Genomic DNA, 25,775 nt, shown 5'->3' with positions numbered 1-25,775 from the left:
TAAATTTTTAGATCCATTGTTGATTAACTTCAAATGGAAGTCATAATGTAAATCTGAAGGAAATTAATATGGAAATCTTACCTACATCCACTAAAGAGAGAAGAAGTTTCACTATTTCAGAAAACCTCACACCACTCTCACACCCATAATGTGCTATCATTTGTTTGCCTTGTTATCTAGGTTATCCCAGAGAGACTATTTATAAGGAAACCCAAAACCCTAATCTCAGTATAATTACAATTTTAACCCAGTACTAGTAATTGATTCAAACATTGTTTTAAGGGTAAATATCACTTACCTCCCCTCTTAGCTGGACAAATAGCACTTACACCCCCTCTTACTTGGATAATATCACTTACCTCCCCTCTTACCTAGCAATATATCTAACACCTCCCCTATGTTAACTTTCTCAATTAAATTTAATTTTTATCATTAAATATTTTTCTAAAACCCAAAATACCCTTGACTCAAAACAGTTTTTTAATTTAAACCCTAATTTATCTTAATCATCCTAGTAGCTAAAATATTAAATTATCATCAATTAAAATAATTTTTAAAAACCAAAATACTATACTTAAATCTAAATTATCTTTAATTATTAAAACCCCAACCTACCCCCCTTTTTTTTAAATTTTATCAAACAACTAAAAAACACGAACTGTTTGATATCAAAATGCAATTTCAATACTTAATTATCAAAAGGGCATGTTGGGCTTTTAATAATTAAAGACAATTAAAATTTTAACTATGATATTTTGGTTTTTAACAATTATTTTAATTGAGGGTAATTTAGTATTTTAACTGTTAGGGTGATTACGATAAGTTAGGGTTTAAACTAAAAAAATATTTTTAATATTTTTAGCTAAGGGTAGTTTGGGGTTTTAGAAAAATATTTAATGGTAAAAATTAAATTTAACCAAGAAAGTTAATAGAGGGGAGGTGTTTGATATATTTGCTAGATAAGGGGGGAGGTAAGTGATATTATCCAAGTGAGAGGGGGTGTAAATGCTATTTGCCCAGTTAAGAGGGGAGGTAAGTAATATTTACCTTTGTTTCAATTATAAATACAATTAAAACCATAATTACATAGTCCTACAAAATACAAGACAACCAAACTCAACCCTTGTCATGTTAAACAACAATCAAAATCGTTTTAAACTTTAAAAACTAGAGGGTTACATGACCAATCACCAATCATAATCAGAAATTGGACAGACTGTTGCACCAAATCTTAAACAAGTAGCCACAATCGCAAGACTAATACCAGAGATCTAACATAGCAAATTTTGAGAAGCTTTAACAACAGGGAAAAGGGAAAACATGTTGACATCGAGAAAATGAACGAAATACTTGAAGAAACTTGTAGAAATTCAATGTTGATGGATCAGGAAAAGAGTTCAAAAGCATTAAATGGAGGGTACCTCCTTTGCATTTCATCAAAATCAATGTTGATGGATCTGCAATCAGCAAGGGTTCCAACAACTTCCAGGCTAAATTTGGTGGTATTGCTCGTGATCACTTGGGTCACACTCTCTTCACCTTCTACTGTAAAGGAGGAAACTCACAAGCAATTCAAATGGAAGCTGCAGCAATTCGAGAAGGACTGAAGCTAGCTATCTCCCTCAATCTAAAGAAAGTAATTATTGAAAGTGACAGTGAAGCTGTTGTTAGTCTGATTAACAACAAGTCAGAGACTCCACGGAAGATCAGTCATTACATACATGATATCTTCAGTCTTTCCTCTCTGTTTGATGTTTTAATTGTAAATCATATTCATAGAGAAGGCAACTCTGTAGCTGATAGATTAGCTTCTTATGCTGCTGTTTCTCAGGCTTCTTCTTTTTCTTTCTCTTCCCCACCTTTTATTCTTTAGCTTTTGCATTTTGATGTAATTGGTACTTTGTATCCCAGGGGCTTTTCTTTTAAATGAATTCAGCTCTTCACCAAAAAAAAAAAAAAAACATGTAGAAATTCGTGAAACTGAGGTGTACTGCAAAGAGATTACAAGGTGTGTGAGAGACAGAGAGAAATAGGTGGGTTCCTCTATTTGTGCAACACAAGACCGAGAAGGTGGAGTCGCCGCTAGAGAGTGTCTTCTTCCTCTTCACACTGATGTCTACGTTGATGGAGACCTCTGTCCCTGATGCAGCACACCATCTCCCAAGTTTCACGATTTTATCGGCCACAATTTGGTCCAATTTGTTTCCAGAATAAAAAAACAACTCAGAGGCGTTTTGCAAAACCTTTTTTCAACCAAATTTACCACCGGTCTGTTTTCTTGTACACAAAAAGGAACCGGTTTACCAGACGCATTTTACTTGTTTTTTTTTTGTTATCTCAGCCTATAAAACAAAAAAAAAAATTCTTCACAGTCATCATAGCATAGCCTAAGCGTCTTGGTGCTTCTTTATGGACCTTCTTTATCATTTAAATAAATATACTTTAAGTTGCTCTTATATTGGCATTATGTTGTAGTCTAGTTGGTTAGATGCTCAGCTCTCACCTGAATGACCCGTAGAATGTTTAACTTTAGGATAATTTTCATCTGGACCCCCTGAAATTTGGTCCATGTCATTTTTAGTCCAAATAAATGGACACTTTGCGTCTACCTCCCCTGAGGTATCCAATAAGATCAATTAAGGACAATTTATGATTTTTATGACCAAATTACCCCTACATCTATTCTACCTCAGATTTACATCATGTCTTCGTAATTAAACTCAACGATCAAAATCAAAAGAATGGGGTATTTACTCCATTAAACAAAGCACATGGCAGGAGTAAACACTCCGTTCAGTTTCAGCCTCTCCGGCGAGTCGCAGTCTAACCGCCGGCGACTATAGAATCGGAGGTTCGACTGCAGAATCGTCTATCCTTCTTAGAGAACAATCTTTAACGAAAATTACAAATATTCCAAGCTATCAGATTGTGGGTTTGGAGAGTTACCGCTAAAGGCAATGCCGGATCAAGCAAGGACGCAAGTCTGAATAACGGTATTCTCTTGCCTTGTGAAGGTTGTTTGAGAAAACTAGTTTTCTGCAACAAAACCGTCCGTGTCTTGGCGAAGAAGAAACCCAGAAGCTCAACACTGATGTTGAGGGAAGGTAAGATTCTAGTGGTGAGATTAAGCTTCATTACGATGACGGCAAACATAACATTCAGAAGTAGACTCACCACCATAGCCCTGATGGTTACTTACTGCCATGATGGAATTTTTTTCTTGCTTTTTGAATACCTGGTTGACTGAAAGACGCTCTATCAAGGGCGCTCTATTTCCTCTTCGACATTCTGCGCTCTCCAATCTCATCCGCTTTTGATGCTTGCCATCGTTGGAGTATGGAATTTGGTATCTGGAATCTCGTTTTTTCAAAGTTTTGGATCACTGTGGTGGGTGTGATGGGTTTTGAGAGTGGGTTTTAAACAAGAATTAAAAGCATTTATTTTTTATAGCATGAAATTAGGGATATCATAATTGGAATTGTTTTTTCCTTTTTTTTTTTTGCCCAACAACTGGAATTGCAGAGTACATAGAAACAACTGGAATTGCAGAGAACAGGGAAACCTGCTTTATTTTCTGCGTTAGAGAGGAAAATTATTTTTAATGTTTATTCAATTAAATATCTCACTCGTAGAACAGATGTGAGGGTCTTTTGGTCATAAAAATCACAAACTGTCCTTAAATGATCTTATTGGATACCTTAGGGGAGGCAGATGCAAAACATCCATTTATTTGGACTAAAAATGACATGGAACAAACCTCAAGGGGTCCAGATGAAAATTACCCTTAACTTTATTAATCAAAATATCAGAAAATGATACCAAACAAATGATAAGATCTAAATCTCTCAGGTCATGTGTTCGATCCTTGTAGACGACAAAGCTCCCCCCTTGAGAATGTAATCGAGGTGGACGCAAACTGACATACAAGTGACAAGTTAATCATAAATTAAATCTCAAAATATCCTTCTAATATTAATTTATAAAACTATTTTTTGTTATCTCATTTTTAGATGGATATGAAGGTAGTCTAATAGATTGATGTTAGAGGGTATTTTGGTAATTTAAATTTAAAATTTAACTAGACTAACTAAAATTGTTAGTTGAGTGCTACATATAATATTGGATTGAGTTACATGCATATAACTCACTTAAGGGAGGCAATAAGAGTTTCACCCCAACTTCACTAGTTACACTAAAAAAAAAAACTCATTTTTTTCTTAATATTATTTGGTTAAGGATAAATCATTCGTGAGTCTCCGGCCTTATCAATTATTTGTAAATTGTAAATTTTTTTAGCATTAGAATAATTATTCCTCCTATTTCGTCAATATAAACAAGAGAGATAACAAAATTCAATAAATTCAAGCGAGATTATTTGCAAAATAGCTCTGTTGAGTCCCGTATCACTTATGGAAATAATTTCTATAATTGAAAAATCCATATGAGATACAGAAGATTAGACTGTTAAAGTTATATTGACCATAGATGTTGAAGTTGCATAAATTATTTGCATTGTGCCTACTATCTTTTTTTTTTTTTTTTTTTTTTTGGGGGGGCCCGGCGCTGCCGCGCCTCCCCCCCCCCCGGGGGGGGGGGGGGTGGGGGCGGGGGGGTTTTTTTTACCCCCCACTAGGATAAACTTTACACAATGAGCACTGGAGCAACCCCCCTGTTGGTTGCATTGTGCCTACTATCTACTAGGATAAATTTACACAATGAGCATGGGATAGTAATTCTATATCGATCCAAAGTAATATGACCAAAATACCTCCTAATATCAATTTAGTAAACTATCCTTATGTATCGTATCAAAATGAAATGATATAAAGGTAGTTTAGTAAATGGCATGAGGATAGTTTAGTAAATTAATATTAAGAGGATATTTTAGTAATTTCATTTCAAGATTTAATTGAGACTATTATTTGTGTGCTATACATGGAAGAACATATCATCGAATTTTAGTGATTTCGCCCCCCGGCGAACCGAAACCATGGGGTGAAACGAAAAACAATTTTCCGGCAAATCAGCGAAAATCGACAATTTTCCGGCGAATCACACGAAAATCCTTGGATTGTTGAAAGAGAAGAAGAAGAAGAAAGAAAGAAAGAGAAAGAAACAGAAGAGAAGCATTAGAGATAAGGGTGTCAATTGCGCACCGAAACAGTTTAACCGTACCGAACCGCGCCATCTAAAATTCAACCGAATTTTTCCGATGCGGTTCAAAATTCATACCATCGGTATGTACCGATACCGTACCAAATTAAGAGATATAAATTGTAATTTTACAATTAAAACACTTTACCTTTTCCCTATCCCTAATTCCCTATTTCAATTTTTCGTTTCATCATTCACTTCTCTTCTTAGATTTACTTGTTTTGTCTCTATTAATTAGATTTATTTGCTTTATCTATGTTAATTTCAAATTATATCGATTGGTTGATCACAATTTCATTAGGATCTTAATGAACTAATAACAAAATTGGCATAAGTTCATTCATACCAAAATTGTACCGCACTAGATACCATGTTTAAACCATTTTCCCGTACCAATTTAATACCGAAACCGTACCGAACCGTTTTTGTAAATACCGAAACCATACCGTACCGTTTAAATTCTGTACGGTAAGGTTCTGGTTTTCGGTATTCAAAGTTGGTACCATTACCGATTGACACCCTTAGTAGCAGATTTTAGGTGGTTGATCTTTCTGCGTTTTTGATTCACCATCAACAATGCCGAGCAGATTCTGTCCCAATCATTCTACACAAATCCAAGCCAAAAGGGGCCCAGGCGCTGCGAGATCCAAAAGCCGTAAACTAGGCTCTCCATGTGGGTGTTGAGGTTCATAAGATAAAGAAGTCTGACGGAGGTTCAAATAAGAAACCACCAGCAGCAGCTATGAACACCAGAAAACTCGACCACGGAACCAGCGGCATTAAACAGAGTTGGGGCTGAAGTAAGGCAGGCGATACAAAAGGCACATTTGGCTAAGAAGATGAGTCAGGCAGATCTTGCAAAGTAGATCAATGAGAAGCTGCAACTGGTTCAGGAGTATGAGAATGGGAAAGCTGTTCCTAATCAAGCTAACAAGTGAAGATGGAAAGAGTCCTGGAAGTCAAGCTCAAAAGGAACGATGGGAACTCATGTAGTCACGCTCCAAGTCTCCTTGCAAAATCCAATTGAAATATCGGCAAAATTTCGCCGAGATTTCAGGGTTTCGTTGGTTTCGCCAGCCAGCGAAACCCTAAAATCCGGCGAAGTTTCCTTCCTTGGTGCTATATGTAGTATTGGATTAAGTTATATAAAATATCCAGTGTAATGTAGGCAATAAGAATTTCACCCCCTTGCTTGTCTCAAATATGCATAAAAGACGGTGGTTGTTTTATGAGAACTCAACATTCACCCAAAATTCATTATGTTTTTTTGGCGTCTTTTCCATGCAGGACATCCCAATTAATGCAATTCTTGCCAAATGAAATTCAAATTCAGATTGTTTGTGTGCTTTATGGTAGTAGCAGTGAATCAGTTAGCATCTTTTATTCACTTACGAATGGACGCGGAGGATCTGGACAGTAGGACCGTTAGGATTAATAACTGAATTGTTGCCTTTTTCTAGCATTTCTACATTATGTTTAGATTTATTCTATAACTCATCCATGGAGAAACCTATGCTAATGTGGATAGTTTTTGTTATTATCATCACTTGCTATAGTGTGTGGCAAATACGTAATGGACTAATGTTTAGGAAGGCTGAGCCCAATTTGGAACAAGTTTTGAGTTTTATTAATTATTGGTGTCAAGAATTTAATTTAAAACCGCATGGGCTCTCAAGCATTGATTCTTCAATAGCTCTGCAAGTAGAAAATAGTGAGAATTTATTGTCCGCTAAGCAAATCATAGTGCTTGTGCATCTTACAATATTATTTTGTGCAGGAATGACACAACACTTGACTAAGGAGGTGAGATACTGTTGGGGAATAACTTATCAAGCGAAAGTACTATATTGCTCGAGTGGTAAACAGGCGGGTAGATCATTGACACTGGCCAAAGGACTAGCAACCGGACTGCGATTGGCATTAAACAACTCACTGCAAATCGATCTAATCTTGACAAATTGGAACCAAATCAGAGAGTTTTTACTGAACCCACGTATTGCATGGTCACTGGATGCAATCCATGACCTTCTCTTCATAGTAGCCAAGATAGATGGGATTCCCATCAAAATTTATGAAGAACAGGAGCTTCTGACGATTTCAAGTAAATTAGTAGTCTTAGCATTGCAAGGACAGGAATCAAGGGTGTGGAATAACTGGAAGGGGAAGGAACCAAAGGAGGGGGCTGAAATACAAAGTTTTTCTGTTTGAGTAATGTATTTTGGTTGTAAATAAATAAATAAATAAGAAAGAGAAAGAATTTCACCCCAACTCAACTGAGTTATACGTAATTTTTAGAAAGTCCATCGTGAGCCTTGGCCTTTCAGGTTATCTTTCTTATTGGGTAAATAATATAAAAGGGTTCTATTGGCGGGAAAAAGCCCTTGTGTGACAGTTCCCTGCAACTTCGAGAAAAACTGAAAATAGAGAGCGTTTCCTACGACTCTGAGGTTGGAGAAAAACTGAAGATGGAAAAATATGGACCGATGAACAGAATAATTGAAGAGAATATCTTGGCGATCCTCAACGCTTCAGGATTGACTGACGCTCGAGATTATGACGACGACAGTATTGTTTATTCTCTTCGTCACTTCATGTTTTTCTTGTTATTTTTTTTCTGCCAGTAATTCTTATTGTTATTCTTGTGCTGACGCAGGGTTAAGCTTCCTCGAAGCAGTCCGTGCTTTTTCATTCGTTGCAGAAAATTTAACTGTTCCCTCCAGGTATCCAGTCTGCCTTCTCGCTGCACAAAACTAGGGATAGGGGTACCGAAGTTCTATTTTTACCATTAATATTGAATCCTTCGTTACGGGGTTGTTACAAGTTTAATTACTGATTCACTTCTTGTTTATTGTTCATTTTTCTCTTCTTATTTTTCGTTGCTTTGTGGAGTCTAATAGGATGTGAACTGCCTTCTATGCTTATTTACTGATAATGTGTTTGCTAAACTTGCTGCAATAGCAAAATGTTTGAGGCGGTTTTTCAGATCTTGCGGGATGGAAAATCCCTTGAACTGGCTGCAGCTAGTTACCAGCTCTTGCGTGAATTGGACAAGGTAATTATTGTCCCAATCAAATTTGATAGCATCTGAAGCTAATATGATCACCTATTTATAATAGCCATTTTCCTCCTTTTATTGATGAAGCGCTTTCCTCGAGTCTACTTGTCCAATGTGGATAAATCTCAGTCAACCAGCTGTGAACAATTAGAACTTTTTGTTGTTAAAGAGGTATCACTCCTGTTGTCTCCTTTATCCTTACTTTGCTCTGTTTTTTTTCTTCTTTTCTTTATGATTTCTTGACTTTCCTAGGATAAGTTTGCACTATTTTTCTTACTTAAATATGATTTGTTATTTTTCCATTTGATTGCATGCCAGGCCTGGTCACCATTTTCTCTAGGGATGGAAAGTTCCTCCAATGGGAAGGAATTGACTGACAAGAATCTGGATGAACCAATGGATTCGTATGTGAGTTGAATTTCTCTTTGTTTTAGTAGTTATGTAGGCACTGTCAGTTAATTCCTCTTGGGTAACTAAAACAAACTGATGTACATGATGATTTAACAAAGAGGGTTTTGTTAGCCTTATGGGTTCTTTTGAAAGGATTTTGTCTAAGATTGTCAAAACATGAATTCAATGTTCGGCTGTTTGGGTCTCCATAATCAAATTGAGGACCAGTTGATGCCCAGATTACTAGCTTACATCAAAAGATCACATTCTTTTTTGATAAAGTTTTGGTATCAAATGCTGGCAATGATGGGTAAACACTCTTTTTGTCTTCTTTAGTACATTTCCTCTTCATGCAGATGTGTTCAACACATGCCCATAGGCTTGAAGCTGTTTTAAAGTTCGAAACTGAATTTAACTCTAACCTTTGAAGGAGAAGCAGAATATAGCCATCTTCGTTCGGATGTAATCATGTAAATGGGCCTTTTCAAATAGCTTGAGTAGCCATGTGATCATGTTCATGTAACTGTTACAGACCCAGTCAGTTGAATTGTGTGGGTGAACTAGAAATCTGGAGCCCTATGTTGCAATTAGCCGCCGTTTCCCCAAAAAATCTCTTCAAAGGAAAAATTAGAATGGACTAATGAAGTAGGTAAAACTGTAATCTTGTCAACTATACTTATTTATATTTATGTCAAACCTTTCCCTCAAATGTGTGCGATGCATTATCATTTGGACCGGTCCAATGGTTTTTGGTCCAAAAGGGTTGGAATTTTTTTCCAGCATTATATTTACTTTGGGTTACCTTCGTTGGAATAGAGTTAGACTTTAATTGCATTTTATTTATTGAGTTTCATTATTCAACTTGGATAGGTGTTATTTTTCTTATGTTCATACTTGTAAGTTGTAACTCAGCAATAGACAGAGATAATAGAAGTTTGAGTGTTTCTTTGAGAAGTGAGTGTGCTTGCAGATTCCTTTTTCCTCACCCCTGAATTCTTCTGCTACACCCTATGGTTCTGCCATTAGTATGACCTGCATTGTCTGGGAGCTTTGGAGACTATTAAATGGTGCAAGAGAAATGTAATTTTGATGGTTGTGCAAATGTTGCCTTTTCTTATACTTCATCCTATGCTCATGTTTCACGTTAATAAACATAAACTTGCAATTGGTTTATTTATAAAGGGATGGAACTCTGTCATTCTGAGAATTAGTTTGATTTACCTGCTTGAGATCATGTTGCCCTTTCCACCTTCCTCTTGACATATTAGCCCCTGTAGACCTCATTGATGTAAAATTCTACTCATTTCATTTCTCTAATGGTTGATCTTTATATGTTTATATGTTGTAACTTTAACCTGCAACTTCATTAAAATTGAGGCTGCTATTTTCAGCGGTTTCTTGTTTTGATACAAGGCATTACACAAGTGGCTGCTGGGGAGAGTTTTCAAGTGGCAGACTCGACGGTTAGTTTTCGTTTCAAATTTTGTTATCAGAAATTGGTTAGATGTACTTGATTGCCTTCATGAAAGTATATTTTCCAATTTTTTTTTATATGGGTTGTATTTTCTTTGTGCGGCATTTTTCCCCCCGGGGGGGGGGGTTAAAAGATGATGATGGGTTTTATTTTTGTGTGTCCGTGATGTTGTGGACATTCATGGTCCTAATGGAAAATAGAATAATCTCTACTACTCATTAGGCTTGCAGTTTGGGTTAGCTCATCAGAAAAGCAGTCTTAAATTTGAACTATACCATTGGTAGTTGAGGGGAAGGGAAGGGCAAACCAGCTAATGTAAATCTAAGATTTGGAACTAGCTTAACCCTAAGTAAGATACACAATGAGAATTAGTAATCTAAGGTCTGAATGAAACCAGTTGCCAAACTATGATCTGCCTTGGTTTGAATGAAGCTTGTATGGTGGCGAATAACAGGTGTAAGTTTCACCTGATTCCAGCAGTTGGACTGAAAGATACAAGGATGGTCACCAAAATAGAAGCTTAGGTGCTGCAGACTAAACTAGCCAGCTGATTGGCTCCCAACTTGAATCGAATGGAGTTCCCATTTAGGGGATGCTATGCTGCAAATTCAAAAGTTATGGTTGGATATCCGATTATGGAGGTGGATTGAAATTAAAAAGTTTATCTGCAGTGAAGGAAGAAGGTGATGGATGGATGGAATGGTGGATCAAATGAAGGGGAACATAAAATGGATGGAAGGCTAAATAAACGTAATAGGGTTCTTGAGATGGAGGGAGTGAAGGTGGATTAATCAGCCCAAAATATCATTCTCACAAGTGTTTGACTTGAAGAGCAGTAGCAGTCAACAAGTGCTTGAGTGTGAAGTAACTTCAAGTTGACAGTCTTAGCGGGAACATCAGTTCACAGACTCGAACAAGAGAAGAAAGGAGGATAGCTGGATTTAGCCCTTTGAGCAAGGCTCCTTCAGACCTAGGTACTTGACAATCAACTGCAAAGTTCCTCAACCTTAAGTGTTTAGCTCTCACAGCAAGGCCCTGGCTCTGTTTATCAATCAACTTGGGCAAGAGAATAACATCTCAAAGCAAAGCTGCATTAATCAATAGTCAAATTATTATGGGCTGTAAAGATACATATTTATGGAGCAAAGGTTTGCTCAACAAAAAATAAAAACTATCAAATGCTGAAATTAGAAATTAAGAGAAACTGAAACCAAGTTTTGGAAACTAGTAATCTTTATAATTAAGCCACATGCATGAATGCTAAAATGGGTACTGATAGATACTAAAATAGAAACCAAACTAAGTTTCTATATCCAAGAATAAAATCTCCTTGTAATTTGTTCTCAGGCCCGTTTGATGTAGCCTCTTGAAGGAGGTCCAAACTGCCAAGATCTAGGTCAGAGTTAACTCCAGGCTCCAAAAATATCAAAGCAAATTAGCCTTCTAGAAGCTGTAGTTGGTTGCCTCTCTTTGTAAGTGACTTGGTTTCTTGGACATATGAACATATTTGCTCTTCAACTTGGGTTATCTAGAAGGATTTCCATCAAGTCTATATATGTTGGAAGTATGATTAAGGTTTCCTAATTGGAGTAGACTCCTCTTTTAGTTATGCTTCTATTCTATTTGCTTTGTATTTCCTTATCCTACTCAGAGTAGGATTTATTCAGATTGTAACTATAAATACCCCATTGGGGCCTATGAATGAGAATAACCTTCTGAGCAATTATTTCTTCAAATTCTAACATGGCATCAGAGCCAAAAATCGATTAGAAAGGAATGATCATTTCTCTCTCGTGATTCTACGACTAGGCTTGCTACCGCTGCGACTACACCATCGCTGCTCTTCAACTCTTCAGCATCGATCGCTTCCAGCAATTGGCTATTTTTTTCCTATTCTATTGCCGTGCAGAAGCAGGTACTTGTTTCTCGCAAGAGTAGATTTTGGCTGTTTTTTCTTTCCCATTCCCATCGCCTTCCACCAGCAGTTTTTTTGGTATCGCAAGAGCAGCAATTTTTTTATTCTTGCAATAGCTTCTTTTGGAATCGCAAGAACAGCAGGATTTTTTTTTCTTGGAATCGTAAGAATCAATCGCTACCTTCCGGCAGCAGTTTCTTCTTTTTGGAACTGCAAGAGCAGCCGGACCTTTTTTTGTTTTTTTAATCGTAGGAACCAGCGCTGCCTTCCAGCAGCAGAATCCTACACTATTCCTTAAAGACTGTTTGCTGCTTCACTTTGGGCTTTTCTCCACATGCCAAGACCAGCTCAACCCTGGTAGAACCATATCTTGATTTTTTTTCCTTTCTAACCTATGGTTCCATTCTCAGGGATTTGTTTTGGAAATTTGCATATTTTCAGGGGTCTACCTGTAAATTCGCATATTTTCGGGGTCCTAGTTGTAATTTTATAAATCTCCAGGGGCTTATTTTTAATTTTTCATATCTTTGGGGACCTGTTTGTGATTTCATATATCTTCAGGGACCTGTTTGTGATTTTCCATAACTTCAGAATTAGAATCAGAAGAAAAGAAGAAAAAAAAGAGAAGCAGAATTGGCTCATATCATATCATTACCCAGACTTGTCATTACTTAAACTTGTTTGGGTTGTTCGGCTATTGCATTCTGCGACGTTTTAGTTTTTTTCCAGAAGGGGTGAAGACTGAAGAACTGCAGACAATTCTTTCAACATGGCAGCCACCAATATTACTACTGCTCCCACTGGATCCAAATATTTTCCCACTCTTCATTCTCTTTCGATAAGATTTGACGGCACAAATTACTTGATCTGGTCTCGATCTGCTTACCTGACTATTGTTGGAAGAGAACTAGTTGGATACATTACGGGCACCACTATCAAACCCACTACCGCAGGTGTTTTACATGATAAATGGATATCAAATGACTCTCTTATTATGTCATTCCTTTTGAATTCCATGCATCCAAATATTGCCCGGGGTTACCTATTACTTGATACTGCAGCCCAAATCTGGAAGGCTACTACTGAAACATATGGACAGTTGGGGAATGATGCACAGGTTTATGAGCTACGAAAGAAGCTTCATGAGACTACCCAAAAAGAACTAACGGTGGCCCACTATTATGCTGAGTTGCGATCTCTTTGGCAAGAGTTGGATCATTATGGGGATTATCACCCACTAATCTAGATGATGTGGCGACATATAATAAGTACATTGATAAGATTCGAGTATGACTTCTTGGCAGGTTTGAACATAGAGTACGATCAGATCAGAGTGCAAGTCTTAAGTCGTTCTCCCTTTCCTACACTAGAACAGTCTTATGCTCTTGTTCAGTGTGAGGAAAGTCGTCGATTAGTCATGCTTCATACTCCTATTATGGAGAAATCAGCTTTACAGTTTGTTCACACTAAATCTGATCCGGCTAAGGAGATTGTCAAATGTGAGCACTGTCACAAACCATATCATAGCAAGGAAAATTGTTAGAAACTGCATGGGAAGCCTTCTGATTTTGAGCAAAAACAAGCACAAAGAAAGGGAAAACCAAAGGCTAATCTTTTTGAGACAGTTTCCACCACACCCTCTGTAGACATTGGTTTTTCACAAGAGGAGCTCGCTACTCTGCGACGTATTCTGCAGTCTTCTACTGCCGGTACAGCCTCGACCACTGCTTCCCCTACTACCCCTACCAACTCATACCTTGCTACTTCAGGATCTGGTCACGGGGAAGGAGATTGGACATGGTAAATGGACTTTATTTGCTCGAGCCGATTGGAGGATCTACTTCTGCTTTGACTACATCTTCTAATCCGGTCCATTCGGTAATATCAGACCTTCATCAGTGGCACCGTAGGCTAGGTCATCCCCCTTTCAAATTTTGTCATTTTCTCTAGACTTGTTCCATTGTGCTTTCTTTTCGTTTGGGTTAGAATAGTTTTTTTTTCCATTGTAATGATTTATTACCCTGATTTCTATCCATACCTTTTCATGATACTTTCATCTTACCATTACAATTTCTTCCTTTCCAAGTTTCCCCGTTGGCTTGAATTTTGTCTTCAGAGAATTCTTCTAATTCCATTCAAGCCATTATCTTACCTTGGTGGACCATGGACCATATCATTTAGGGATTTCCTTTGTTATTTTTTTCCCACGTGTAAAGCTACACGTGAGGGGGAGATTGAGGATGTCTACAATTCAATGCCTTTCATGTAGACATCCTTATGTAGAATTTGATCTTTGTTATCTTTGAAAGTTTTTCCCTTACCTTCGCAATCTTCTACTTTGGAGATCTAACATTGCTATAGAGCTATCTTTTTGACTGTGCAGAACTTGATCTCTGTTAACCCTGGAGATTTGCCCCTTAACTTGACATCTTCCCTCCGAAGATCTAACCTTGCAAAAGATTTGTCATTTGACCTTTGCAGAACTTGATCTCTATTACCTTTGTAGATTGTCACTTATCTTGACAAATTTTCCCCTACCTTTGGAGATTGTCCCTTGGCAAACTTTCCCTTTAAAGATCTAACATTGCTACAAATCAAAACTTTCACTTTGGCTGTTTTACCCTAGCAATTGTTACCCCAAAAATATATTTTCCCTCAAATTTGCGCAGAAATTTAGTCTTCTCAACATTTGAAGATTCTACCTTTTTTCTTACGCATTCTTCCTTGGAGACATAAAGTTGCAGTAAAGATGAGGACAAAGCAAATGGAAGTCTATAAGGCAGAAGTAATCTATAAGTTTGAAGATCAAATTGCAGATGTTTTATACTCTTTTGGTCAAGTTGGGCATGTGTGATATCCATGCCTCAACTTGAGGGGGAGTGTTGGAAGTATGATTAAGGTTTCCTAATTGGAGTAGACTCCTCTTTTAGTTATGCTTCTATTCTATTTGCTTTGTATTTCCTTATCCTACTTAGAGTAGGATTTACTCAGATTGTAACTATAAATACCCCATTGGGGCCTATGAATGAGAATAACCTTCTGAGCAATTATTTCTTCAAATTCTAACAATATAGCTGTGACACTTTCTTATGAACAACAACTTGAGCAGTGTTTGCATGAAAAGTAACAACTGAACGGTACTTTTTATTTTGAATTTGAATTTGGTCTATCTCTATGTCACGCTTCAATCTACATGATTTCATAGTTTGGTATATCATTTCCCATGAGTAGCAAATTATGTCTTTAAGTTATCGACATGTGTTTTTGTCTTTAGAAACTATCAGAATGAATTTATTTTGTCCTTAATATTTTGTACTTATACTTAAGTTTTCAATTTATTGACCATAACATGTTATAGCTGACATGTCCAATTCTGTACTTTTTTTTTCTGAACTTATTGACAATGCTTTTCAATAATTTTAAATTTAACTGAAAATATTTAGGACAGAGGAACTCATTACCAAGGTTGTCTAGGCATCCTGGCCACTGTAGTTGATCAGCAGCCCACTTGCCTATGCAGCGTCCTACTCTTTTACCCCCCCGCCCCCCAACTGCCTTGGTTCTCCTAGCACTTTTCTATGCTTGTTAATATTCTTTTGATTAGGTATTGATGTCATGGTTTTAAGTATCCCTTAATAGTTGCTCCTTACAGCTATGTATAATATCTTTAAGGTCCCAATATTATGTTTATTTCAGACCTTATTAATTTAAAAGAAAAAAGAAAATAAAAAGTGCACTCTGTATTTCAGTATGATCCCATGGTGTGGTCATATTTCATTCTCCTTTTATTCATTGGATATCTTACATATTTCTTTTTTATGTGCTTTATACTGAATTTTACATGTCTTCTTGCATTTCCTTGTGTTGTTGACCATATTCATGTTTATCTCTAGTGTCTCTTCTCTTGTTGATGCTATGCAGTATCTCTTAAGCTCACTCTATCAATACAGTACCTGATACTAGGATCTTTTTGAACTGACACTAAGGATTTTGTGTTATCTTGCTTTACTAAGTCAATGTTGTTGGCACACTTTTCTCATGTTCTTGCAGCATTTGAGCAACATGTTGTTGTTCCAGTATCTGGTCAGTGTTCTTGAAGGGGATTTCTTACCTCGTAATACCATATATAAAGGTGAGATAGTTGACATGTTATCATATGGTCCCTTATCGCTTCATCCCTTTTCTGAAAAAAAATAAAAAAATGTAGACATTGCCTGGACTAAAGTAGTTTTCGCTGAATCACAGAAACCATGAATTGGGTCCTTCTCAGGGAGTCATTGTTCAACATGCTTCTGGTACAATGACAAACCTCATTTTTGTTTTATCATCCAGAGTTCCATTTAAGTAGTGTGTGACAGCCATCCATCTGTTGACTGCAATTATATGTTTCCGCTTCCCCTTTTTTTTTTGGATCATAATTTGGTATGGCCATGAATCCTGGATGGTGTATGCAGGTTTCAAGAAGGATAAGCTACAAAAATTTAATAAAGGATTGCTTGACTATCATATCTAAAGGATTCCATTCACACAAAAATTGTAGCACTCATGAAGTGGAACAAGCTGAAAAACCTCCAACAAGAATCATTAACGAACAGAGCAATCCTATGGCATTTGCTTTGGTTGAACTAGAAAAACGAACCTGTGTTGCACTGCTTAAATTCTTGGTGCTGGTAAAGTTCATCAAGGTTCCTTCTTCTTTAAGAAATCTGTAAGACTCTTTGCACTGGAATAACAACTTTATTTTTGCACTTTTCTAGATTATGGAGCTTGATGTGTCAAAGAAACGAGCAGATATGCAAGGTGATACTTCCAGAGCTGATGGTGTGAGGTACATTAATCTTCTAACAATCATTTGCTTATATTTTATCTAGTCAATAGAGTATCACATCTTTTTTGGGTCTTTGCAGAACTCCAGTAGTGGAAATAATTCTGGACGAACTTACTTATGATGATGATCTACTCTTGCAATTTCTCTCGGTAATTAGCTTTTGTCCCTGCTTTTATTGAAGTAATATCTGAACTTCTGGTATTATTTTTCTTCCTTTTTAATGGTCTGCTACATTCTTTTTGGTTGAATGACAGTTACCTTCCCTCTTAATTGGCTGAATGACACATAGACCCCCTTGTAATTGATAAATGATAATGACACTTACACCCTCTGCCGTTAGAAACATGACAATAAGGACTCCAGTCGATTTTCCCAGTTAACTGATGCCTTGGCTGTTAATATTTTTAAGACTCCATAATACCCTCCTAATAAATGTGGGTGAAGGAATTGCCCCTCACCCATCTTCTCCTCCTCAGCCTGCAATGACACCCATTCTGTTGCTCTAACCCATTTCCAGGAAAAAAGTCAGAACCCCAAAATGTAAATTTTTTTCTACCTTCGGATGAACAAGGTCTTGTTCAACCTTCAGACCATTACGATATGTTTGTGTTTGTCAACCTTGGAGCATTCAGTTCGTATTCTAGAGTCTTGTACACTCTGAAGACCCGAAAACTTCAATAGATGAAATATAAAAGGGGTTTTTGAGCACAGAGACTAGCTGGAGCCGTTTGGAGCTGCCAGAGAAGGAAGTGAATAGCGCCGCGGACGCAGTCTTCCTGCTTTGGGCCAGAGATGTAAGAGATCTAGAGCACAAACAGCAAGCGGTGAGTGCTTGACTGAGCTGATCATCTTGTTGATGAGTACTTGGCCAATTTAGGGGGGAAAAAAATTCTGGAGAAATGGCTGATCCTTATCCTGAACATGTTTAGGTATTCACCACCATTTTATGAAAATGGTGTTTCTTTTCAATTGATCTATCTGCATTAGCGTCTTGATGTGAAGGGTTAAGAGAAGCATAGCAAATTATTTCCATAGCCATGTACAGGTACTGTATACCTTCAAAAATTCTCGTTAAGGTGTGAAAAAGCTGTATCATTTTGATTGATTGATCCGTGGATGCCAAAATCCAGACTGATAAGTCTACTTGTGGTTGCAAAGATGACTTGTGGCAGGGGTGCACCATTTTCTACCTATCCATTACCAATCAGCTCGTAAATGGAACCCCTGTTATGTAAACTTGTGATTGAACCATTGTTTTTGTAATTTGTTAAATCCATCATCAATTCAAATTTTAAACAATCAACATAAGCATCACCATGGCCTTTGTAACCTGAAATCCCACCTGCCTTTTCCCATTGTTCCAATACAGAACACAAAAACCAGCTAAATCCACACCTTTGCATAAGTTAGTTTTAGCGTTTTTATATAACCACTGCCCTTTTTCTTCTTTCTTTGCATAGGATTTCAGATGCGAAGTGCTAGAAAATTGCAGGGTGGGTGGAGATGAACCTCAATGAAAGCACTGGTTTTTCAAGAACCCACATTGCAAAAAGATTGTCTTCTTGATGCCTTGAGTTTATTTATTTGTTTATTTTTCTATGGATAAAAACTTCAGGCTGAGCCATTGAAAAACAGAAACTGCTTTCTGTTGAAGAAGATGATGTTTGCCTGGTTACCCCACCGTTCTATTGAAGAAGATAGGCGAAGGGGGTATTCTTTCAACTACATCTTCTATTCACAGAAAAATGAGAAAAAAAAAAAAAAAAAAAAAGAAAAAGAAAAAGAGGAGAAAGAAAGGAGAGGTTTTAGTATTTTAATACTATCAGGGGTAAAATCAACTTTTCATCCACTTAACTGGGAAAATTGACGGTAGGGTCCTTATTGTCATGTTTCTAACGGCAGGGAGGGGGGGGGTGTGTGTGGATTTGTCATTTTCATAAGAGTCATTCAGCCAACTAAGAAGGGAGGTAATTGTCATTTACTATTTCTTTTTGATGGTTTCTTCTTAAGATTTAATGTTGCTCTGTTTAGTTACCCAGTGCAGATTGAAGTTCTTGATACTTCTTAACAAAAATATGTTTTTACAGACTTAACTGTTTATAATATCTTTCCATATTTATACCTGCAGAAGTGGTTATTTTCAATTTTGTTTCTGTATGGGGTAATGGTGGATAGTTCTAGCAATGGGCATCATGTTAGACTACATATATGGTTAATTCTGTAATCCTATTTAACATATATTACTTTTATGTACACATGAAACTATCGAAGTTAGTTTTGGCATCAATCCATTGGAGTACATTCAGGGTTATCTTCAGTGGAACAAAATGAATCCAGTTCTGAAAGGATTCAACATTTATGTCAGAGTTGCAAGTGCCATCCCCTAGAGATTCATGCCATTACATCCCACTGCTATTTCAAAAATGCAAACAATAAGGTCATAAATAATTTTGACTTGTGGACTTTATATATTTATTCTCCAAGACCAATATACTGCTTGGAACTTCTAGTCAAGTTGAGGTATTTTATGCTGTAAATGACAGTCTCAGTTGTTTAGCTCCGTAATGACTGGCAGAAGTACTCCTAGGTGTCAAAGGCAAAGTTGTCCCCTTCCTCAGACTCAATTGCCATACGAACAAAAATACTCTTTGCTTGCCTATGCAGTTGCCCAGTTACGCTCTGGAGCAGTTAGGGTTGCCTGCTCTATCTGCAGTTAGACTGTCAGGCTAATACACCTAGCTGAAGTCAACACAAAAGCACATTTAATAGAAATATACAGATATGAATAGATAGTGTTGGCTTAAAGTTATTAACTAAAATTTTTCGGTGAATGCATTTTAGCCATGTCATGGTAGGTGCCATTTTTTTTGTCTTAAAGTTGAAATAATTCGTGTCTGATATTATATATTCTTGTAGTGCTATAAGCCTATAAGCCTATAACTTTATATAATATGATTGTATGATTACCCTACCTGTTTTATTCAATTCTTTCATTTTAACACCTGGAGGTTACATCTTGGTTGTAGAGCCAACTGCAGATAAATAAATTAGTGTTAGTTGATTTTTTGAAGACTGCTCATAGTTACTTATGTGATTATGTGATTTGAATCAGTTAACTTGGATAGGCATGACCCTTATATATATCAACGTGGGAAAATATTACTGTAATAAAGAAATAAAAATTCAAAAATAGAAAATGAAGATAATAAAACAGCATTTGAGCAAGAAGAAATAAATTTGACGCTAGTTTCTTTTTCATTTTAATTATCATGCAAAACATTTTTGGGCAAAATTGCTAAGCTCAAAGACTTAGACATTCTAATCATAATTTTGGCTCAATCCTGTACAGGTTTTGTTAAAATATAGATTTCTTCATCATTACAATGGTTAAAGTCCAATATCTATCTCTATTATGTTTAAGGCCCCAAGTGACGGTTTCAGCTGATCTCGGCTTTTTAAATTGAAAGAAATATCTTTACTATTCTTAATGTTATCTGCATGTGAGCCTTCTCTTCCTTTTTGAATATGTGGTACTTTACTCCTTAACTTTTTCTTATGCCAACTTTTAAGGATTTTTTGTTTTGTAGGTATTTACTGATCCTAAATGGAAAATGGAAATAATTTTGAAGTATTTTCGGAAGTACATTACAAAGGTTTGTCAGCTTTTATGGCTATATAAATGAGTCATACTGTTTTATTATCATAGGGTAGTACTTCCATTTAGACACTCCAACAGTTACTGTGTGAAAATTATGATAGCTGAACTTGACCAGAATTTCAATAAAAGAAGGGGCGAACGCGATGCTGAAGGCTTTCACACAAGCAGAGCCGGGGGGGGGGGGTGGAGGCAACTTTCATGCCCAGCTCTACCACAGCAATTTTTGCTGAGAGGCTGTTTCCATCCCTTGACAGCTGGCTACAACTGTGACTCAGAGTCTCAGACCATTGTTCCAAGGCCTGTCTTGACCAAAATTTCAATATATCCTAATATATTGGAATTATCTTATATCAAAATAAAATGTGAAGAAACTCAACAATTTAAAAGGTTCTCTTATCTTTTCTCTCCAATTCTCTACTTCATGCAGAATATTATACTCCAAAAGGCCAGCTAAGTGGGTCATCCTCAGACCAGGCCTAGCCAAAGTAGTTGTTTGGTTTGAAAACTTTTCTTTTAGCTGGCCCATTGGCTCTATATTTTGATCCAGTGGAGTTGCAGAAGTACTTCTTTGGCAAGGTCTGGGAGGGGGGAGTTGGGTTGGTACTACCTTACACCGTTCTTTGCACAAAGTGACTATCCACAGTCTCTAACCCAATTCTTCATGCTAGATGTATGCTGTTGCGATGCAACTTCATTTATTGTTTCCTTATCTTGTATTTGGCAGCCTGCTACTCGCACTCGGAGGTCAAATGTTTCCTCGGATGATGATACATTTCATGGTGTCTTGAGATGCTTTTCAAATAGCTCAAGAACAAAGAGCATTATCAAGAAGATCAGCACGGATGTATGCCAACTGCTTCTAGCACATGGTTTTCAGGTGATTTGCGTTTCTTGTGAGATGGTCAGTAGCTTTTTTTTTTGGGGGTGGGGGGGGGGGGTGTTACATTGGTCAGTAGCATTTTAATTATAGAAAGCCTGAATGAAATGCATTTATCAGTAATATGGTCTAGAAATATGAAAGTTGATTGGTTTATCTGCATAATTAGGCGCTGATAGTCCTAGTTTTAGCTGCTGTGTATTCCTCATTTCCTTGCACTATTGAGACTTAGTAATTATCTTTGCCCCAAGACATTATAGTTAAAACCATAGAAGTTCATTGATGCTCATCTCATTTTCTTGGCATGACTCAACTTTCTTTGTGGTGCAACTTCATCAAGTTCTTTTTGAATTGGTAAAACTTTACTCAAAGTAAAAGATCTCAAGGGGGGCATCTTCTCTTTTATAAATTGTGTATTATTTGGACTGGGCACAGCTTGTGGAATTTGGATAATTCATGTTCTAAGCCAAACCATATGTGATCGAAATTCTTGCTTGAGTTCACGAGCCAAAAAGCTGGAAAAAGAATGAAGACCCTAGTTCTTGATTAATTGACTAAAGTAGTGCTTGGACGTGGACACCATGATGTAACCCAATTCTAGGATAAGGGTTTCTTGGAATATTTCCTTGGAATTTAGGGTTAGCCCAGAATCAATCCTCTGGAGACCAGCAAAACTTAACAATCTAGGGATAGGATGGATGAAATTGTTAAATATGGGTTGGATCGTTATGGGTTGTTGACATGGAAAAGAAGATAAATCTTGGGGATCTAAAAGGGTAGGTTTTGGGTAAAAATTTGATTTAACAAAACTGATTGGAATGTTATGGGAAGGGTTAGAGTTTTAAGATATCCTTATGGAATAATCTTGAAATACCCAGAATCAATATGGGATGTAACAAAGAAATATAGGATGTGTTAAGGTTCATAGGAAGCTTGCCGTTGGGTATGAGAGGGGTTTTGGGATGGCTTGGGGAGATTTTTGGTTTTAACGAATGTTAAAATGGGCTGGGGTTTGAGACAAATTAGGGTTGTAAGCAATCCCTAATGGGTGGAAACTTTGGAGGGAAAGCAATTCAACTCATGGGAGGGGAATAAGAGGTTAACGATTAGGGATGGGGAAATGGGAAACTTGCAGTTGAGTTGGTAATGGATTCTTGGAAATCTTCAAGAATCTTGGTTCTTGATCTTGCATTTTCCCTCTCTTTTCTTTCTTTTCTTTCCTTTCTTCTTTCTTTCTTCTTTTCTTATTCCAAAAGTTCAGAACTGCTGCAAAAACCAAGAAAGGGAAAAGGGGGGGGGGGGGCATAGGGTTTAGGAAGGGTGGGGAAGGGTTCTGGGGTTGCGGAGGTGGGGGAGGGTTTTGGGAGGTCTGCACAAGAAGAAAGAAGAGTGGGGGAGGGTTCCTGATAGGGCTGCAGGGGAGGCAAGGGGTGGGGGAGGGGCTTGACTGGGTAGGGATGCTGCTGTAATGGGTGATTGCTTGCTGGACTCTCAAGATCTTTTGCTGAAACTGATGAATAAAGCCTTCTAAATCTGCCGTGGCCCTCCCAAGAAGTCCACAACCTTGTTTGCCTCCAAATAGAAAGTTTTATACATCAATTCAACTCCCTTTACGATGAGGTAGGGTGGGCTATATATAGCCTTACAATTGGAGGGAAAAAACTTGGATTCAATAGGAAACCTATCTTAACTCGACTATGGAATCCCTTATAGACTAGGATCCCCTTTACAATTTTTTGAATAACAACTACAAATAAAAGGAAACCATCTTGGAAATAACAACTAATTATCCAAAAGGAATCTCACTTTAAAATGGATTTCAACGGGGACTTCCAGACTGACTAGGACTCCATTAGAACCCTCAAAATACTAATCCAAGTAAATAAATATAGATAGATCCATGACCCTTGGATTGAGGGGATTCCACCCTTCTTGAAGCCCAAAAGGGCTGGAAAATGACGAAAATACCCCTGGGCTACTTGGCCATCTTTGGGTTGGGCCTTTTGGATCTGGGTTTGGGGTCCAATGATAAGGGGGCTCATCCCTGCTTACATCAAACCAACCATTCAAATCCTCCAGGATCAATAAGATGGCATGTGGCTTCAAGTGGAGCTGTCTGGCCACCTTTGTGCTTGGGTGCCATGGCAGTTCTCAAGCCAGCTCTATTAGACTATTACTATAAATAGTAAATGGATAAAAGAAAAAAAGAGAAGAGAGGTTGCTGTAAACTGCAACATTGGGAATTGCAACCTTATGTTGTGACTGCCATTTTATTTGATGTATATAGTAACCAATACAATGACTAAGTAGAAAATAACCCATAGAAAAATGAAAACAATAAAATAGTCTCTGAGGGAAAATCATGACTTGTGCCTATCACTAGCTATTACCAGCCTCCCCTTTATGTAGTTAGTTCTACTAACACTTCCCCTCAAGCTGGAGTATATATATATTAATCATGCACAGCTTGCTACGATTTAATCAAGTCTAGCGTTTCCAAGAGATTTAGTAAGAGCATCTGTAAAGTGTTCCCCTATGTGAACAAGGGTTGTACAGATAATTCCTTATTGTAGTTTTTCTCGAACAAATGATAATTGACTTTGATGTGCTTGGTTTTCTCATGGAACATTGGGTTTAATGCAATATAAATGGTAGCTTGGTTATCAGATAACAACTGCATAGGAATCACACTTATCAATCCAAGTTCAAGTTCACTCAATAACTGCTTCACCCACATCACAGTAACCTGTTGCATGGCTTGAATTCAGCCTTAGCACTAAGTCTAGCCACAACAACTGGTTTCTGCATTTCAGCTTCAACCTCTAGACCTAAACATAGTTCAACCTGGACCCTCACCCCCACTCCAAAATCATTTAGAATTAGCATCTCCTGTACCTACTCTACATCCCCTTCCGAATCCTAACCCTAGATGACTTCCTCAAGAATCCACTCCAAGTAGGAAACCTATTTTGAAACCCTAAACCTCTATTATTAAATCTGAAATCACAAATTAACAATAGTCGTACTCCTAACCTAGCCGACCCTATTAACCTTCCTTTCAGCCCTGGATTCCTGATGTTAACATGGGTCGAAACCTTGTTGTGGGCCCCAAGGCCCCACCCAAGTGGCGCACCTAGGGCTGGCCGAACCCTAAAAGGGGTATTTTGGTCAATTCAGCCCTAATTAGTTGCTGCAATTTAATTTGTGAATTTAAATTTGATTCTTAGTTTGATTTGTTAGGGGAGTGAGGAGATTCTGGAAGATTCTGGGCAAACCCTTAATTTTAGGGAAATCTTCCAATCTCTAACCCCAATCACAATTTCAGATCTGAAATTATGATTACAGCAAGGTTTCCACCCTTAAACAGAAAACCCTAAAGCCCCTTAGCCTGGTTGAAGCCTAATCTAGCCCTAACTGAACCCTAGTACCCTACCACCCATCCTTTGTGGCAAAAGACCTAAATTGAAGGCAATTACAGCCCTTGAAGACTGCTGATTCTATTGAAGAGGGTCCTGGAGTGAGCCTAAATCTAGGGCTTTACCTTAATCAATCAAACCCTAGATTCTGGTTCACATCACCTAGTAGTTTTAAAATTCAGTTATAGTAGGGTTGGGAATACTAGTCCAATTAGGAAAGCAATCTACCCCACAGGTTTTATAAGTAAATGGGGAGAGTTAGTTCTGAATGAATGATAATAAGCTTCCTTTCATGCACTTTGTGTGTTATTCTTTGATTCTATAAAGATCCAAGCATTAGGAGTTCTGGTTTTGTAAATTAATTTGAAGATCCAAACCCTAGGAAGGTTCTAAGTGAAATCAAGCTTAGAATCTTGATAGTGGCTGTATAGAACAGCCTCAATCTGTCTTCAAGTGAATCCAAGAAACATCAGGCTCCATCCAGTTATCTGGCAGCCTACACTCCATTTCCTATTTTCTTGAATTTTTGAAGTTCCAAAGACACAGAATTCAAGGTTAGATCTGCCCCACACTTCAGGTACATCATTCCGCCATTCTAGTGACGTTGGATCCCAATTTGATATCTGATTTTAAGGTATCAATATTTTCTTGACTTTTCATACTTTTTGAAACCCCCAAAACAAGAACTTCCATATCTTCTAATTTAACCATGCAAATCCAACAAAACTTGAAGAATTATCTCCCTATAGTTTTATTTATATTGCCTCCAAGTTTCAACAATCTGATGCCTATGACCCTAGTTTTCCATCTTAAGGAATGTATCCCATATCCCCCATGATGGATTAGGGATCCTTGAGACCTTAGATATCATTGTTGTGATTCTAAGTAAAGGTTAGAATTGTCTTAGGATGCTATTACGTAATAATCCTACATCGGGAATTTCTTTTCTTTCTGTACTCTCTTGTTATTATAAGTATAAACCAACTGTGTCTCCTTGACACAAGTCGG

General features: G+C 37.4%; 1 protein-coding gene across 2 annotated transcripts in view; it reads left to right on the top strand.

The window, feature by feature from the left end:
• The first annotated feature begins 7,556 nt into the window (after positions 1 to 7,556).
• Positions 7,557 to 25,775, top strand: part of SNI1 (negative regulator of systemic acquired resistance (SNI1)) — a 30,502-nt gene continuing 12,283 nt past the window's right edge. For both annotated transcript variants that reach the window (XR_016175712.1, XM_089169619.1), the window contains exons 1-13: positions 7,557 to 7,719; positions 7,808 to 7,874; positions 8,113 to 8,206; positions 8,297 to 8,380; positions 8,528 to 8,617; positions 9,991 to 10,062; positions 16,039 to 16,120; positions 16,234 to 16,283; positions 16,443 to 16,658; positions 16,746 to 16,816; positions 16,896 to 16,965; positions 20,404 to 20,469; positions 21,199 to 21,351. Coding sequence is in view for 1 of the 2 variants with exons in the window: in XM_089169619.1 (XP_089025745.1) it covers positions 7,620 to 7,719; positions 7,808 to 7,874; positions 8,113 to 8,206; positions 8,297 to 8,380; positions 8,528 to 8,617; positions 9,991 to 10,062; positions 16,039 to 16,120; positions 16,234 to 16,283; positions 16,443 to 16,658; positions 16,746 to 16,816; positions 16,896 to 16,965; positions 20,404 to 20,469; positions 21,199 to 21,351 (1,215 nt within the window). In the remaining variant the exon portion in view is untranslated. The remainder of the gene's footprint in view (positions 7,720 to 7,807; positions 7,875 to 8,112; positions 8,207 to 8,296; positions 8,381 to 8,527; positions 8,618 to 9,990; positions 10,063 to 16,038; positions 16,121 to 16,233; positions 16,284 to 16,442; positions 16,659 to 16,745; positions 16,817 to 16,895; positions 16,966 to 20,403; positions 20,470 to 21,198; positions 21,352 to 25,775) is intronic.

This window comes from Hakea prostrata, chromosome 9, assembly GCF_041222555.1.
Source record: "Hakea prostrata isolate BN-2017 chromosome 9, UWA_Hpros_2, whole genome shotgun sequence".
Lineage (NCBI taxonomy): Eukaryota > Viridiplantae > Streptophyta > Magnoliopsida > Proteales > Proteaceae > Hakea > Hakea prostrata.
The sequence above is the reverse complement of the archived record's forward strand: the minus strand, read 5'-3'. Positions and strand labels throughout refer to the sequence as shown.